General features: G+C 46.1%; 2 protein-coding genes across 4 annotated transcripts in view; one reads left to right on the top strand and one right to left on the bottom strand.

Annotated features, from left to right (window-relative positions):
• The window catches only part of LOC149371552 (TBC1 domain family member 1-like), a 56,420-nt gene extending 44,800 nt beyond the window's left edge, over positions 1-11,620 (top strand). For all 3 annotated transcript variants that reach the window (XM_089565823.1, XM_089565824.1, XM_089565822.1), the window contains 4 exons: positions 2,425-2,517; positions 5,295-5,454; positions 6,237-6,574; positions 9,682-11,620. In XM_089565823.1, the coding sequence (XP_089421949.1) occupies positions 2,425-2,517; positions 5,295-5,454; positions 6,237-6,574; positions 9,682-9,996 (906 nt within the window). In that variant the 3' untranslated portion in view covers positions 9,997-11,620. The remainder of the gene's footprint in view (positions 1-2,424; positions 2,518-5,294; positions 5,455-6,236; positions 6,575-9,681) is intronic.
• LOC149371550 (short-chain dehydrogenase/reductase family 9C member 7-like) overlaps positions 1-16,487 on the bottom strand; it is a 393,612-nt gene that overhangs the window by 200,000 nt on the left and 177,125 nt on the right. The window lies entirely within an intron of this gene.

Raw genomic sequence — 16,487 nt, 5'->3', positions numbered from 1 at the left:
AATCGCAGACATCTCCTGTAGGCTACTGACAAGTGTTTGAAATGTCTCTCCGGAGAGTTGTTGGTGCTAACAAAAGCAGGGGTGTTGGTTGAGCTCATTACTGACCTCTGTAAAGTGTGTGTCAAGTGCCAAGTGCCAAGTGTAGCATAGCAAGGGCATCGTGGAATGCGGCTGGAAAGCTGCCTGACTGTACTGTTTGAAGCAGTGGCATTACTGTACAGCATAGTGAGACTTGCCCTTGGACTCCCAAAGAGTTAAGAATGGCTTTGTGGTGCAGTGTCTTCAGCTTGTCGCCTCCTATTGTCTCCTAGAAGTTCAGGAAGGTGGGCTTCCATTGTTGCGTGCGCACAGCAGTATTACTTGGTGCAGGCTAGAAGGCAAAGGGAAATGAACCAACTGACCTAGTTGCAGCACTGTGGAGCCACTTTTCTCCATCTTTACCACCGAACTGGGGTGAGAGGCGAGCAGGCCATTAAGTCAGGCTGACAGGACTGCCTTATGAAGTCTAGCCAGCTGTTCGCCCCAACAAAAGGCCATTTATTCTTTGTGTTAGTTTTCTAAATAGCAGCACAGTGGTGTAGTGTGTAGTAGCAGAGTGGCAATGACTTAGTACAAACTGGCCGAAACACAGCACAAACCGAAACGGAACGCAAAGGACAGTTATTAAAACCATAAAACCAGCAAGTATGACAGTGCACACTTTGCACCATGGTGCTGTTAGCCATGTCCTCCCATGTGTCAAGAGACCGAAGAGCTTTAGCTTTACTTGCTGTGGCTATTAGTGGAGTCTGCGAAATGCTGGGGATATTGGCTTGAAATGAGTGGCAAGTGGAGGAATGTACATATAAATCAAGGTGGTCCCATGTGGGCACTGCAGCACTAACAACTCTTGGCAATGTGCAGTACTGGAGCACCATGGTGATCCAACTTAATACAAGTCAGCCTGTTGCTGCAACAGAGGCTGAAGCTGAGCTAATGGGCGCATACCTAGATAGGCCAGGACACAAATGAAGTGAACGTCACTGTTGTTTCCATGGGCCAGCGGACATGAACCAGTGACGTCTGTGTTTGCTTCGTACATGTCCAGTCATAACTGTAAGCCCGAGTCCATTTAGTCTGTTGCATCAGCTGGCTCCTAGAGCCACAGAGACGGAATCAGTGATGTTTACTTCTCTGCGACTATTCACAGTGGGAATCGGGCCAATTTTTGGGCTTCCATACTTACTACTTCTGTCATAATTTTTGCTATGGGTGACTGTGGAGCTTATGCTGCAGGCATGGTCCAATTGGAAGCTCCCACTGAGAAAGTGCTTGCTTAAAGGTGTGAATGGTTTTGAGATAACATATCATCTTTGGGGGCTATCCCAAATCCAACCCAGGCCTAATGCAGGTCAAGACTGGGGCTAGGCATTTCACTCGCCAGACTGACTGTCATTCGATGCTCCACAAGCAGGCCTCATGCTGGGCAACCAAAATGTGTAGAGCTTCAATCTGCTGCTGGGGGTCTGTGCTAAGGGAAATCGAGGACAAATTTGTGGTGATGGCTGGCCTCAACGAGCTCCCTTTGGGCCAGTAGCTCCTCATATGATGGTACATGCACAGGGCCTAGTCTAGTGTTATTCTTGTGCTGCTGTACCAGTTAGCGTATTCGCCAACTGCAGCCTGTACAGCCACAAGGCTTGAAACCACGGTGAATTGATCACGGTGACTAAAGATTGTCACAACGGCTTACCTAAAAGGGATAATAAATCCTCTAAAGGCGTTATATGCCACTAAGCATCACGATCTGCGACCTAAAAGGGAAAAAATGGAAAAAAATGAAATTAAAAAAACAATAAAATTACAGTACAGAGAGCGGAGTCGAACGGCCGACCTTCCGTACGCAACACGTGCCTCTAATCCACTGCGCCATAGCAGCGATGTCAAGCCGTCGTTCTGAATGAATATTTATAACCAGCCTTAATGTGGCTGCTACCTGCCGGATGGCGGTGCTGTCATCGCTGGCTGTACCGGCTGCATTTGGCGAACACGCTACCAGTTACCAGTGAGCGGCTTGAAATTCTCTCTGAAACCATTGTTTTATTAGCGGTCTTCCTTGCTATGACTGCAGGTCTTGCATGGCATGGCTGTGATCGTGCTTGCTGTAGGAGCGATGGGCAACAGTATTCTTGCTTTGCTTTTAAGGTCTAGTGCTTTCTATGTCTGGATTCTTTTATGGCATTGCATAGCCATGGCATTGACAAAGGTCAGCAGCACTGTCTTCATTTGCCACTGCTGTCCTGAACTGGTAGGCAAGGTAAAATATGCAGCACTTGGTGCTGTGTCCCTGGCGAGGACATTCCTTGGCGGAAGACATTGCAGTAATGTTTGTTGTGTTTGTGTGACATGCTCAGCAGCCATGTGGTGTCCATGTCCGTGTTTCAGATGAGTGAGGAGCAAGCCTTTGGCCTGATGAAGCACCTCCTGTTCCACCTGGGGCTGCGGAGGCAATACAAGCAAGATATGGGTGCACTGCAGGTAGGCTGCTGCTTCTTTCCTGCTCCTGCCTCTGCAGTTGAAGTTGCATACTGTGTCGTGGCTTGCTGCTGCAGCCATCTGTGCAGATTTACATATACTGGGAAAAGCAGGGAGCTTAAGAACTGCTGCGCTGTAGGGATGTGCAAGAATCAGATATTTTGTTACATGGCAAATATGAACAATGAAAAGACATGGCACCTGTTGGAGTTTATTGTTTGACATGCCAAACGTCTGTCCCAACAGATACTGTATTTTCCAGTGTATAAGACACGGCTTTTTTTTTTCAAAAATCTTGCTGGTGTGTCCTATACAAGGGTGCGTCTTATATGCGAATTTCTCGGTTTTTTTGCGGGTTCAGAAATTACTCAGGTTCATTTTCAAGCTTATTTTACCGAAAAAATATTACTACCAATGATGCGGTTGTAACACGGTTAATACTTCAATACGGGGACTGCGGTGCGCAACTTTTTTTAGGTGAACTTTATCATGAAACGGCGGGGATGACGACTTCCGGGATCACAAACACGCGGCCGTTTCGGAGGCCCCAAGCAAAAGTAATGTGAAATGCCAAAAGATGACGACAACCACGCTTCTCGCCATTGTCAAGAGAAGCCAGGACAAGCCGGCGTTCTTTTTTTAGCCACCCTTTGCAACTTCGTTTGCTCCGTGTACATAGTGCGAAGAGAATGTTTCAGTCGCGTTGCCTCCAGAAATGGGTGAACTTTTTGATAGCGCATCCGAAGGTGAAGACTTCCAAGGTTTTAAGTAGAAATAAAATGTTCTTATGGACATATGGGAGAGTTTTTCATTTTTCTTTCTTTTTTTTTTTCTAAAACGTGGGCGGGAATGGCGTGAGTGTTGCCTTTTTCGACCACTTAGCGTTGCTTAAGAATTTCTCACAGGGACGGTGAATTTCATGATGGTCGCGCAAGTGTGTTTAATTGATCCTCACTAGCCTAACTGGGTAAATTGAGGTGTGTCTTATATACGGGCGTGTCTTATATACCAACTTTTTCAGTGACAGCCTGCATATATGGCGGGTGCGTCTTATACAGCGGAAAATACGGTATTTCTAAACATCTGAATTTGAGTTAGCTCTAGCACAGTGCGTCTTATGTTGTGCACACTCGATAGAGCCAGTGGCCGTGCTTGCTTGTCTTCTTGTATGCATAACTTGAAATGCTAATATGGGCATTACTTCCCGAGGAATTGCTGAACCATCTTACAAACCCTTTTAGCTCTGTGTTGCTATAAATTTTCACTCGAATGGCATGAAATTTGTTTACAAGTTTTTTGTTATACAGTTCAAGCCAATATTATGCACTTGCACATGAATGCTGATCTATAATGCTTTATGTTCATAACTGCAGTTATCATCAGGTGCATATAACATGGCGGTACAAAATGTGGGAAAGCCTGTGAATCGCGTTTGTCTATTCCAGGTCCCAGGCATGTTCTGATGTTGTGAAAACAGTGCTACATCATTTTCTCTTTTGAAAACATGAGAGTGCTCCTTATACTGCAGCAAGCCAAATTAATTAAAGGGACACTGAGGAGAAATTGAAGTTGACTTGCATCGACAGAATACCAGCTCCTGATTACAAAAACGCCATTCATACTGACAACAAAGCTCTTGTAACGTAGAAAAGAGCAAGAACCAAAATACAGGTATTGCCGCCACAGGCCAAACTCGCAAGTACAAGCTTCATGACGTCATAGGACAAAACAGTGTTGCTAGAACCAATAGTTCTAGCAACACTAGGAGACGAGAAGCTACGAATCACTGAGGCGCAGCAAATGCATGCGCAAATCTCCTTGACGTCGCCAGATGGCGCCATGTACCCGACAGCTACGCGCGCTCCTGCAGCGCCGGGACCAATCAGCGCCTGCTCACAGCACCTGCTCACAGTGGTATGGGGGCTCCCGGTATTCCGCTAACGGTAACAAGGTACACGGTATGCTAAAGGTGTCTATTTGCAAGAACTTCGTTGACGGCTTCGAGAACGGGATCCACTGTAACGCTGACAAAACGCCGGTGCAAACGTAAACGAAGCGACGGCCGCAATAGCCGATAGATGCCTTCAACATGCAGCCGGCGGTAGCTTTCTTTTCGGCTGCTGCTGGGCCGCACTGCTGGCCGCCAGAAATCACGGAGTCTGCGTTACGTCATGTGCACGTCTTGGTTCACGTCACTTAGTCCTGTGTCGTCATAGGAGAATCTCAAGTTTGAATAAGAGCGGCGGGAAAAACTTTTTCAACTTCGAATCCAAATTTCTTAGAAATAAACGCATCTTTCGCTGCCAGCCAAGTGGCAACAAAGCCAAGAAATGCCGAGCTATCGGATTTTGCTATAAAAAAAATATTAATAGAGCTCTCCTCAGTGTCCCTTTAATGATGCAGTACCTGCATTTGGCAGAGTTGCCTGAGAACAGTCTGGCAAAAACTTTCCCTGGATCATCAAGATAGCACACTAGCGTTGCGACACATCTATGGCATTCTATGCCTCAGCATTTTACTCGCACCTTGTTCTAGTTGTTCATCAGCTTATGAATGGAATTTTGGCTTCTTGCTGAAGCCAATGCACCCGATAAATCGGTGCCAGCAATGAGTTGGACAGTCTACCAGTGCAAGTTGTGCTTGAGTGGGACCCTTCAAGGTGTCGATTTTAGACTGGTTTTTAATTTTGTGAGAATGTCTGACTCTTTGATAGTGCTTGGCCCACTTCTTTCGCTTCCCTCGTGTGGTGATACGAGTGGTGAGTGTGTGCTGTGCTGCAGGTGCAGCTGTACCAGCTGTGCCGCCTGCTGTACAGTCGGCAGCCCGAGTTGTACCAGCACCTGGACCGGTTCGACATTGCTCCCGCGCTGTATGCCGCTCCTTGGTTCCTCACCCTCTTTGCCTCCCAGTTCCCCCTGGGCTTCGTCTCCCGCCTCTTTGGTGGGTGCTCACAACTGGCCTGCACCTAGAGCAGATGTGCACCTTTTAAGTAAGGCACAGAGTGCACGGAGGAACACATCACATGAACTGGTTATTGAGATTTTCCTGTGCCAGTCATCAATGAATGCAACATGATAACCTGAATGCATGCTTTGTCATTTTTGTTCTTGTTTTAAGTATATGTCAGGTGTCACTTGCACAGCTTCAGTTTGCTTCCTGCTGTGGAACAGTAAGTTAATGTGGCAGCACAATGAGCAGATGTTGTACAAACCCACATTAAAATCTTGCTGTTGACTTTGTTCCTGTCTAGACACACTCGACACACTGAAAACGAGCTTTGGACCATGCAGCAGATGAAGTAAGCTTGCTGCAAGTAGCGTGCCATTAACATGCATGTTGTGACGCTTCAATTAGTCGCCTCTGTCTTTTGAATGCTACAACCAAGAAAAACTATGTATTGGCACAGTGCTCCCCCACTTGTGTATGGTGCTTTCACTGGTCACGCCCCCCCCCCCCCCTCCCCACCTTCACAAAAACTGGCAGTGGAGCCTAGCTACAAAGGCTTATTTTGCCATCTTTTAAAATATACTTGGCATATATGCTTCCATCTAGTGCAGCGTTTGAGGCACCCTTTGACCCTTCCACCACTGGAAGCACCCTTGCTCCTTCACACTTGTGGTGCTGCCTAAGGGAAAGTCAGGTGAAGCTGCTGTTGGGGTTTGCAAGCAAATGGCAATGCCCTGGTGTGCTTGCGAAGCTGCTTACCTGCTGGGGTTGGGCAGACGCGGTGTTTCTGCAGGGCGTGGAGGCCGTGTTCAAGGCCGCCCTCTCTCTGCTGTCGCACTTCAGTGAGACACTGCTGGCCTGCAGCAGCTTTGAGTCTATCATGGAGTGCTTCAAGAGCACCCTGCCTGCCCTGGATGTCACCGCCATGGAGCATGTGGTGTCTGGTATTTTCTCCCTGGATCTGGGCCAAGAGCTGGTAGCCTACCAGGTCGAGTACCACCTTCTGCAAGAGGAGATGGTCTACACGCCCAAGCGGCCGGGTGTCTCTTCTGCTGATCTGGAGGAAAACCGCACACTGCGACGTCAGAACATGGAACTACTTGAGCAGCTTCAGGTATGTTTCTCAGTGTTTGCCACTGCTGTCTGTTTGCGACTGCTTTTCAAAGAAGATGTGTGCATCCAAGGATTGTTTTATATTCTCCTGCACTTCTCACCTGATGTCACCAAGGTGGGTTCATGGGGCTGCAGCAGCAGAGAAAGTAGGACCATAAAAGTGCTCATGCGAGTTAGTGTACACCTAAGCAGTACACCAGACAAAATGGATGCACATCTGCGTGCATGAGAGTGCTGCATTCCAGGTCGAAACAGAAACCACGTCGAATAGTCAGTACTTGAGTGGTGAGCCTGTTGATAGCAAAGGTTTATGAAAAGGTACTTTGCCAAACTTTTTTATCACTTTCTGAACATTAGGATTAATGTAAAGTGTATTCAGTTTACATGCATTTAAGGTCACACACAGTAGTGCACCACAGGGTTTGTAATAATGTTAACTGCTTGTTCTCTGCACAAATGTTTTGGCTGCTATTCTAGTTGCTTCTTGTACTGGCTATTCTGCTGTATGCTAGTCATGCTTGTGAGGAGATGCTCACATTTATTGGAGGCAGTAAAATGTGTGAACACAAGTGGCTAACTGACATTAGCTCGGCCTAGATTTCATACGTACTCACACTTAGTCTTCCATGTGCTTGCGCATTTAGTGGCACTCTTGCCCACTCTTGCGTTGTCAAGAGTGGCCACAAACGTGAACTGCGTTCCAGGAAAGGTGCAGCACATTCTAGAACAGCTCCCTCTCGAAAATGTCTACTTCCAGAGCGGTGCACATTCCTCTGCTAGTTAATCCTAATGCAAATTAATCCTAATGCAAACTACATCTTTAGCGACTCCAAAACGGCTCTGTTCAACTTCGCGAGAGGCAGGATTCACGCCCCTGCTTGGAAGTTGTTGAACACCCCCTCCAAAAACTTACCACGCAGGGTAGAGCTCCAGTGGGTGCCGGCTCACTCTGGGAATCCAGGAAACGAGGCTGCCGATAAATTGGCCCGAGGTTTGATTTGCCGGGCTCAGGACGGCCTCGGTCCAGGTTTCTCGAGAGAGCGGGCGCACACGTTTGCAGAGCTCACGCAAATGCCCCGCTTGGACCGTCGGACTTACCCTCCTCCACACCCCTCCCTTACCCATTCCCAACAGATCCTCTGGAGACGCCTCCAGACCCGCTCTCTCTCATCCCCTCAGCTGCTATCTCTCTACTGTGGCACCTCCCCTGCATGCACCCTGTGCGGCGACCCTCACGCCACACTCTCCCACATCCTTTTCGGCTGCCCTGCTGATCCTCCCCCGCAGGGACAGCCCGCGTTATCAAGTTGGGAGGACTGGGAGGTCGTGCTCTCGTCTCCGGACCCGCCATCGCAGCTTGCTGCGGTGCTTCGGGGTGCCGACGTCATGGACAAACACCGCATGAACGTTACGACGTAGAGTGGGACCGTGCGGTGGTCCAGGGACCCAAGGGGGGTCTAAACACACCTGCCATGATAAAGTTTTTCTCTCTCTCTCTCTGCTAGTTCAACGCTTTGAGGAGTGCCAGTGGTATTGACCCATGAGCCGTGCTATAGTGTTTGTATAAATGCACAGAATGATGGATCTGCGCCACAGACTGTAGCAGTGCTATGCATTGTGCTTTTATAGATGCGCCATGTCTGTTGTTTAGCCCCAAGCTGGGGCGCACACAAACGCAGCCTTGACTTTTGAGTCACAAACGCACTGGCCGGCGCTGAGGCTTCCGAGCAGTATGGAAAGGGAATCGGTGCACACACCCAGTGCTATGCGCTGCCGCCAGTAACCCGATCTCCACCATCACTCGAGAAGCTTCAAATGCCGCATAGTTAAGAAACTTGTAACACTGTTATCTATACAGTCTGGAAAACGAACCATGCTGGGCATGAAAACTCTAAGAGTGATCCACAGTGAACTTGTGTGTTGTTAAATGCTGCTGTAGCTTCACGGGTGGTCACAGCTAAGGCCCTTAGTTTCGTGCGATCCTGTGATTCCGTGAAAAATCACAGATCTGAGAATTTTTCACAAAATTTTTGTATTAGCAGCCACATTCCTTTTTTTTGTGTATGGGTGTGTGTGTGTGTGGGGGAGGTTTTCTTGAAACATAGACTCTCATGGTACTGAACTAAAGTTCTGCTGATGCCTTGACATGATTGCAAGCTAGCACGTCAAGAGCTTGTTTTGAAAAACCAGCGTGAAAGAAGAATGGGACAGAAGCAAGGTAGCACGGACAAGTGCTGTTGCTTCCGTCCCGTTCTTCTTTCGCGCTGGTTTTTCCAAACATGCATCCTCTCCAACTTGCCGTGTTCATCATCTTTGTGCATCAGGAGTTGTGGCTCTGACAGCAACATGTCTGCACGTTTCTATGAAAGGAGTCACAATACTGGGGTCTTTTACAATATGCAATACAATACGCGTTTTTTTCTTTGAATTGCCTGCTTCAGAAAGCACCCTGTGTCACATTTAGAATCAAGCTATGTATGAATACAGAGTGCATTTTTTTTTTTGCACTCTTCTTTGAGATACATACAGTGAGCTCACCCACCTTGCTTTTGATATGCGAGGAAAAGCCAACTTCTCAGTTACCCTTGACATCAAGATGAAGCATGGGCTTTTAAGAAGGAAGAGGAGGCTGTGGAAGTCCTGTGAGGAGTAGGGAAGGAAAAGAGTGATAGGGGTTTAACGTAGGCAGACCTGCAAAAGCGTGTGTTCATTCTTCAATTACAGGGGACGCTTAAGCTCCACGTTAAGGATATCATGCTAGAGTTTTAGTAGATTAATGCCCATATATGCAGAATTAATCATTCTCAGTTCAAAATATGCTAAGATAGCAAGGCGATGTGGCATCCTTCAATGTACAAGTCATTTTTTTTAAATGCATTTGCACTGTGCAGGTATTGAACTACATTAGCTATATGGAAGCTGGTGCATGTTCAGTCCAGTCGTCTAGAGTTACGCTGACAGGCAATTGCAGTGAGGGCTGCGGTGGCTATACTTGGGTGATGGACAAATGTCGTAATGTCATAAATGGCATCCAAAGACTGGATGCCAGAACTGGAGCCCCTGTGATGTGAGGCCTCATTATGACCGTGCGCACTACTTTGTCCCCAGGTGGCCAACAACAACGTGAGCCGGCTCGAAGCCACAGTGAGTTCGTACCAGGGCACGGTGCAGCACCTGGAAGGGCGCATCCGGCACCTGGAGGACGAGCGTGACGCACTGCTGCACAGCAATGCAGCACTGCGCCACCGGCTGGACCGACTGGAGGCCGCCGACGAGCGCAACGCACGGTCGCTCAGCTTCGGAGCCTCGGGTGAAGCGCACGATGGCATCGCACAGCTTGTGCGTCGCTTGGGTGACCAGGGTCCCTTGCCCGAGGATGAAGAGTGGGGGCCACCGCGTGCCGATGGTTGTGATGGCCTCTGAGGCGGGGGGGGGCCTGTTCGCAGTGTGTGTGGGTAACCACGTAGTGGCACAGAACAGTGAGGTGCGGGAGCTGCTCCATTCTACCAGATTCAGCATGCAAGCTAAGGGCAGTGGGAAAGCACCTGCCTGCTTTTCGTTGTCTTTGGCCCGCTCATGTTGTTTCACATAATGGTAATGAGTGTGAGTGGAGAGTGCACGTCATGGAAAAAAAAATAGACAGGAGAGTCAACCGTGCTGATAAGAGAAGGCAGGTAATGCTTGATCACTCAGTAGATGGTGTCACGACATAATCAGAGGTCCTGGTAGAACTTTGCCACCTCCCCGGCCGCCTCTCACCACTGTATTTCGTTTCAATGGAATGTGGACGGGCGGTGTGTTGACCGAATTGTGTCTGCCAGGAGGGTGGTGAAAGGGAGAAGCCATGCACAAAGGCACATTGGTGAGCGAAGGGGAGTGGACACGCTGAGCACCTGACACGCTCGCATGACATCGCGTGTGTTTAATGAAGTGTTGCATGCTTGAGCAAGCGCTCCTGTCTATCCCACTCCATGGTGCACATACATGTGCCTCTGTTAGGAGCTTACTGCAGCTACAGACAAGTGTGAGGAGTTGGAAGGGTTCCTCAGGTATGTGTTTTCTGTGGGGGGAGTTAACTAGTTTTCAGTGGAGGTCACAGTAGCGTAATTCTGAGAGGGAGCAAACTCACTCTTCTCCAAAACATGTTTAAGCAGAATCTTGAGAGGCTGCAACTTTTGTGTATGAAAGAGAAAGGAAGGGATATTGAAAAGAAATTGAGTGAGCATATAAGAAGCAAATGAAAACCCCTCCTTTAGAGTGTTGTTTTTTTTTTTTGTCTTGTTTCGAGCACATTGACCAGCATAAATTATTGACAGTAATAAATCGGCCCAAATGCTTGCACTTGTTAGGCATCACAAAAGTGAGCCAGGTGTGAGTTGCAGTAGACGCCCATTAAGACGAACTAGGTTTAGACGAATTCTCGGATAAGATGAGAGAGTTGGTAACAGCTACGCTGCAGAGGGAGTGAGAATGACCAGCAGGGTAGCTGTGCTTTGAAGCGCTCAGAGCAGCATGGAAAACAAAAATCAGAAAAAGAAACGCACATGTAAACAGCAGCAGCTGTGGCATGCAGTGAGAAAAAAAGATGATGAAAACGGAAAACTAGGCCAATGCCATTTTCAAGTAGGATAATGTGAGCTTGTTTCATGCCCTCAGCCTTCAGCATCACTTCATGCATAGTGCAATAAATGCTCTGTCAGCAATTATCCTCTCTCTGAAAGGCTATATTATTCACTTTTTTCATGTAACTTATATATGGACACACCTAGCATGCTTATATACCTTTTCTGTGGGCAGTTCTGTTAAGACGAACTTCTGGTTAGATGAGCAAATTTTCCAGTCCCGTCAGGTCCATCTTAAAGGGAGTCTACTGTATTTTAATGCAACTTGTAGAGGAGAGCGGCCACTATGTGGCATCCCAGATTGTTTGAAGAAAACTTCAGCTCCTTACGTCACGTGGAAGTGCCATTATTGCGATTAAGGCACTTGAAAGAGTTCATGAGGCACTGCATACAAATTTGGTTTAAGGGGGGACATGGGTCTTAAATCATTTCTTTTATTTACAGACCAAATGCAATGAAACTGCACAGACTTATTCAGTTTTTTCTGCTGATTTCAAATATGCAATTTGTTTATTTCTAGGCGAATTAGTTCCTGAGATATTAATATATATCATGTCATTGTCTGCTCAAACAATAAAAAAAAATGGGCCACCAGAAATTTAATTTTAATATGTGGGTAGATACTACAATGTGTGAGGAATGCAACGCTGGAAGCAGTTTTCAGTTTTTTGTCCGTGTGGACAAATGGGCTCAAAGTTAGTTTCATGTGTGTCATGTGTTTTCTGGCACTGTATGTCTGGTTAACTCACTTGAAAACTAACTATTAAGCCCATTTGACGACACGGACAAAAAACTGAAAACTGCTTCCAGCGTTGCATTCCTCACACATTGTAGTATCTACCCACATATTAAAATTAAATTTCTGGTGGCTCATTTTTTTTCTATTGTTTGAGCAGACAATGGCATGATATATATTAATATCGCAGGAACTAATTGGCCTAGAAATAAACAATTTGCATATTTGAAATCAGCAGAAGAAACTGAATAAGTCTGTGCAGTTTCATTGTATTTGGTCTGTAAATAAAAAAAAATGTTCTAAGACCCATGTCCCCCCTTAAGCACGAACTCTTCTCAGGTGCAGGCCCCTGGATGGGTTCTGCGTAACACATCTATTGTGGGAGTGAAGGTGGGAAACTGGACCCTGCACTTGAGGCCTGCAATACATTATGAGCAGCTCCTCTGGCGCGACATATTTACAAAGGGTTCTTGGGAAGGATCTCTACAACCAATCTAGGTTCAGGCAGCTTTGGGGAGATGACTGGGGAAGGCATGCGATGGTGCATGTGTGGTCTTATTTCTTGGTCTGCGTAGCAAGTGACTACATGCCCTTAAGTGCAGGAGCAGATGCACGGTGTGTGTGTGCTGCGGCCAACTCTTGTAAAGCCGAGGCCGCTGCTTACGAGTCTGAGTCATGCTGTAAATGGCAACTCTCGTACACTTGTACTGGCCCACATTAAGCAGCTCCCTTGGGATGTGGACGCACCTCTGCTAAGGGAAGGGTGCACATAAATCTGGTACTATTTCCATTTCTTTGGCACTGTATGAGTTCCTGTTAGGAGACAGAACAGCAAGACTTTGCGGGTGCTAACAGAGTCTTGTTGTCATAGCAATACAGCACAAGTGCCCAAGTCAGAACTTCATGAGGTGCCCATACAGATGTGTTCGGGGGATCGGAACATCCTTGATGCCACTGTTTGAGGGCACCAAACTGTGTGCGCACACAGGACGGCACTGTGCGTGTGAAAGTTTTAAGAACTGGCAGGACAGGGCAGCTAGCATTGTGTTTACCATGTCGCGGCCGGTCCTTTGGTGCTAGTCACAATAGGGAAGTGTCTTCCTCCCTGGTACCAAACCTGCACTCTCATGGTCTTGTGCCAGGGGTTAGCTGCTGTGTTTTAAAGAAGGCAGTAGCGTATCACAAGTAAAAATGTTATTCTTAATGTTGGAAGGCTTTGCTGGAAGTATGTCTGTGCAACGTGCCTGTTCCATCTTGTTTTCTTTTTGTTACAGTCGAGCCCGAATATATAACACAGATGGATCAAATTGTCTGCCTCGAACAGTGTGAAGATCACATGCTGAAGTATAGAACCGCTGTTTGCGTGAATTGAACTCCCATTCAGCAGAACATTCACTGTAACTTACAGCACACAACCTGGCATATTTTATATGTCAAATTATCAGTGTATTAGAACTATTTCACAATCCCCTTCAAGTGCAATATATCCGGGATTGACTGTAATTCTGTTCTGCCCTGCGATCAGCTTGGCATAGAAACATAGGGCGCAGCTGGTCCATGTAGCTCATGCTCCTGCACCACAGCCAAGATCCTGTGGGAAAGGAAGCTCTGAAATATATTTCCACGGGCATCCAGCATCGATTAACAGCAGGCAAAAAGTCCAGTGAAGTATTCTTGTTTTACTAGTAGTATTATGAAAGAATTAGAACAATGAAGAATTAGAACAATGAAAATATTTATGTTGTCTTCATTTCTTCACCAGTGAGTGGATTAGCTGTTCCTGATTAAGTTTGAAGCTTATGCGATGTGACAATTCATTCTGTTGATATGAATGATGCAGAACCACAAAAAATTAAGGCTAAAAACTTTTCATCAGTTCTTGGTTGCATATATTAGGTGGGTGGTCTAGAGGCTGCCGCTTAAAATCTTCATTTTTCTGTTGATGGTATGCCAAGTCAGAATGTGCTTTACAGTTTTTCATCCCTGTTTTGTCGATACGACTACTAGCCAGGCGTGCTTCAGGAAAAAAAAAAAATGTATAGACTGTCTAATGCATTTTTAAGGTTTCCTTTCAGTTTGTTTGAAAAACGTGAACTGTCCGTTTGCAAGGATGCTGAGGGGCCTGTGGAGTGGGTCTGTGCTTGTTGCTTTTTTTTCTTTTTCTTTTGCTGCAGATGGCACCATCATTGTGTATGTGTGATGACTTTGAGATGCAAGGAGGTGTAAAGGGGCCCTGTAACTCAAACAAAGCTTAAGTGGTTTGCTTGTAGACTGCGTTGGGTGTCATATAACAATGCCAGTAGTATTGGTTTCAACTCCTGTATTAGGATACCAAATATTTTAATTACCTCGAGAAACCAAGATCTTAGCACTGATGGGGTCACCGCTCAGTGACTGTTTTCAGCAGCAGGTATGATGTGCTTTGTGTCAGTGTGCAGATGTCCAGTGATCAGGTACTCGCTGCCTGAGCTGCGATTTTTCTCAAGTACTGTAAACGCATTAAATTGTGTTGTAAGCATCTACACGATGGCAATAGAATGGGCATATGTGCCACAAAGAAAGCCGAGTAAAACGTTATGGAAAACACACCGTAAGAGGTGCTGTCCATTCCTCTACTCTAGAGGTCTGCCGTGTTCACTTGTAGCTATTTATAGCAGAGAGCAGCTGCAACTGCCCATTGTGTATTTAGATCTTCTACTTTCGCTTCCACCAGGTACAAGCACCTGCAGAGTCTACCTGCCGTGTCCACCTGTAGGGACAGCATAGTAACTCGTTTCACTGTCAGGTGAAGCTTTGGGCGTTGGCCAAATGTAGCATTAGTTTTTCTCGGCAACCCACCACCCCCTTAAAATGAAATTATGTTCACACTGCTGATGCTTATTAGGATCAGGCTAAGTTTGGACAAATCAGCTATGTACTATTAGTGTAACAGCCAAGCTTTTCAAGGCAGTTCAACACCGTTTTTTGCAGAGGTGCGTTACATTAAAGGTGTGCTGGGAACAAGTCTAGCCAAACTTTGATCTTAGTAAAAATCAATTCGGTGGCTCTTTGTGGCTTTGGGAGCAAAAGACAGTTATTGGTGAGAAAATTCGATTTAAATGTGAAACAGTCTATCCCATCTCCCAACTCAAACCCCTGATGCCAGAGCTGAGAAAGACTGTGATCAACACAAGAAACTCTTTTGGGGTGCTTCCGAAAGTGGCTGGTGGTGGCATTACTTGTATTTCTTGTTGTTGACCTTTTGTAGCTTATAAAAGCTCCATTTCTAATTAAAGAAGCCTCTTTTTTTTTATTAGAGTGCTGTAATCTGTCGATACAGGCCAACCTCACATTACACTCGGCGTTTCTTTAAATAGGCAGCCATAGCTTGAAAACTTGTGCTATACATGTGTGTTTTCTTTCGTTCAACAGCCTACCCACATGTGTGGGTAGGCTGTTTTATTTGGCTGGAAAAGTGAAATCGAAACCGGAGGCTGTGTGAAACCCAAGCTGAAGGCAGTGCTTCATGAGCTCCTGTTCTGAGTTTCTTTCGTTGACAAGCTTCTATTATTTGTGTGCACCAATTTCTGCTGTTGTTGCATCTATATCCTGTGGCATAACCAGCATCATTTGTTAAAAAAAAAAAAAAAAGCTACAGGGCCCCTTTAGACTGCTTGATGTGTTCTAAGGAATGATGGAACAGTGAAAAACAAGGTGGAAATATTGCAGGGCATATGCAAAATGCTGGCTACCAAGTGAACTTTGATGTCAGGGAAACATGCTCATGGGCATGGTGCAGTGATAGATGTTAACCAAGGCTGATCCCGTAATGTGGAAAGCACAGCAATCCTACTGTATCACACTGCTGGTAGATTAGGACAAGGCTGTGCTGACTTTTTTTTTTGTTCACAATTTTAGTTTGCTTTGTGTGCACAGGGTGTCTCATGTATTGTAAGTCAAAGGCGTGAGAAAATATTTGTGTGAAACTAATACATTTGGACAGTTACTTAGGGCTAGCAGGAGTACCTTGAATGTGTACTAACCGAATTAATGGTTAAACATTGAAATAATAATCAGCATTTCAGCTGCTAGAGAGAAACAAAGAGTTTCAGTTTGACACTGACCATTGACATAGCTCAAATGCCAGTTAACTACATTATAGAAATAGCAGCAGCTTCAGGTTTTCTTATTGTCACATTGATGATGATATCATCATGAGTGGAGACACTGCAGCCACATGCCACTATAAACTGGTCAGACTTCGCACATTCACACGAGGAACTAGGGTATAGCCAGATGCATGGAGCCGTGTACTGCTTATCTTCGTGTCATGTCCGTGATGTCATGACTGCATAGAATTATCATACAGTTAAAACATATCAAGCAATATCATATCGATTCGTCATGTATATAGAGTTTCTACAAATTTTTATAAATTTTTCAGTGAATGCATCCTCCCAGTGTAGAAATTACACCTGCTGGCTCTGTACGTCCACAGCAGTGGTTCACCGTAGTAATAAGACAACATGCGTTTATTTCTTTGGGCCTTGGGCTTGCCTTACATGGGACATTCTGTG

The sequence above is a fragment of the Amblyomma mixtum genome, chromosome 1, assembly GCF_055824585.1.
Source record: "Amblyomma mixtum isolate Tamu chromosome 1, ASM5582458v1, whole genome shotgun sequence".
NCBI lineage: Eukaryota > Metazoa > Arthropoda > Arachnida > Ixodida > Ixodidae > Amblyomma > Amblyomma mixtum.
The sequence above is the reverse complement of the archived record's forward strand: the minus strand, read 5'-3'. Positions and strand labels throughout refer to the sequence as shown.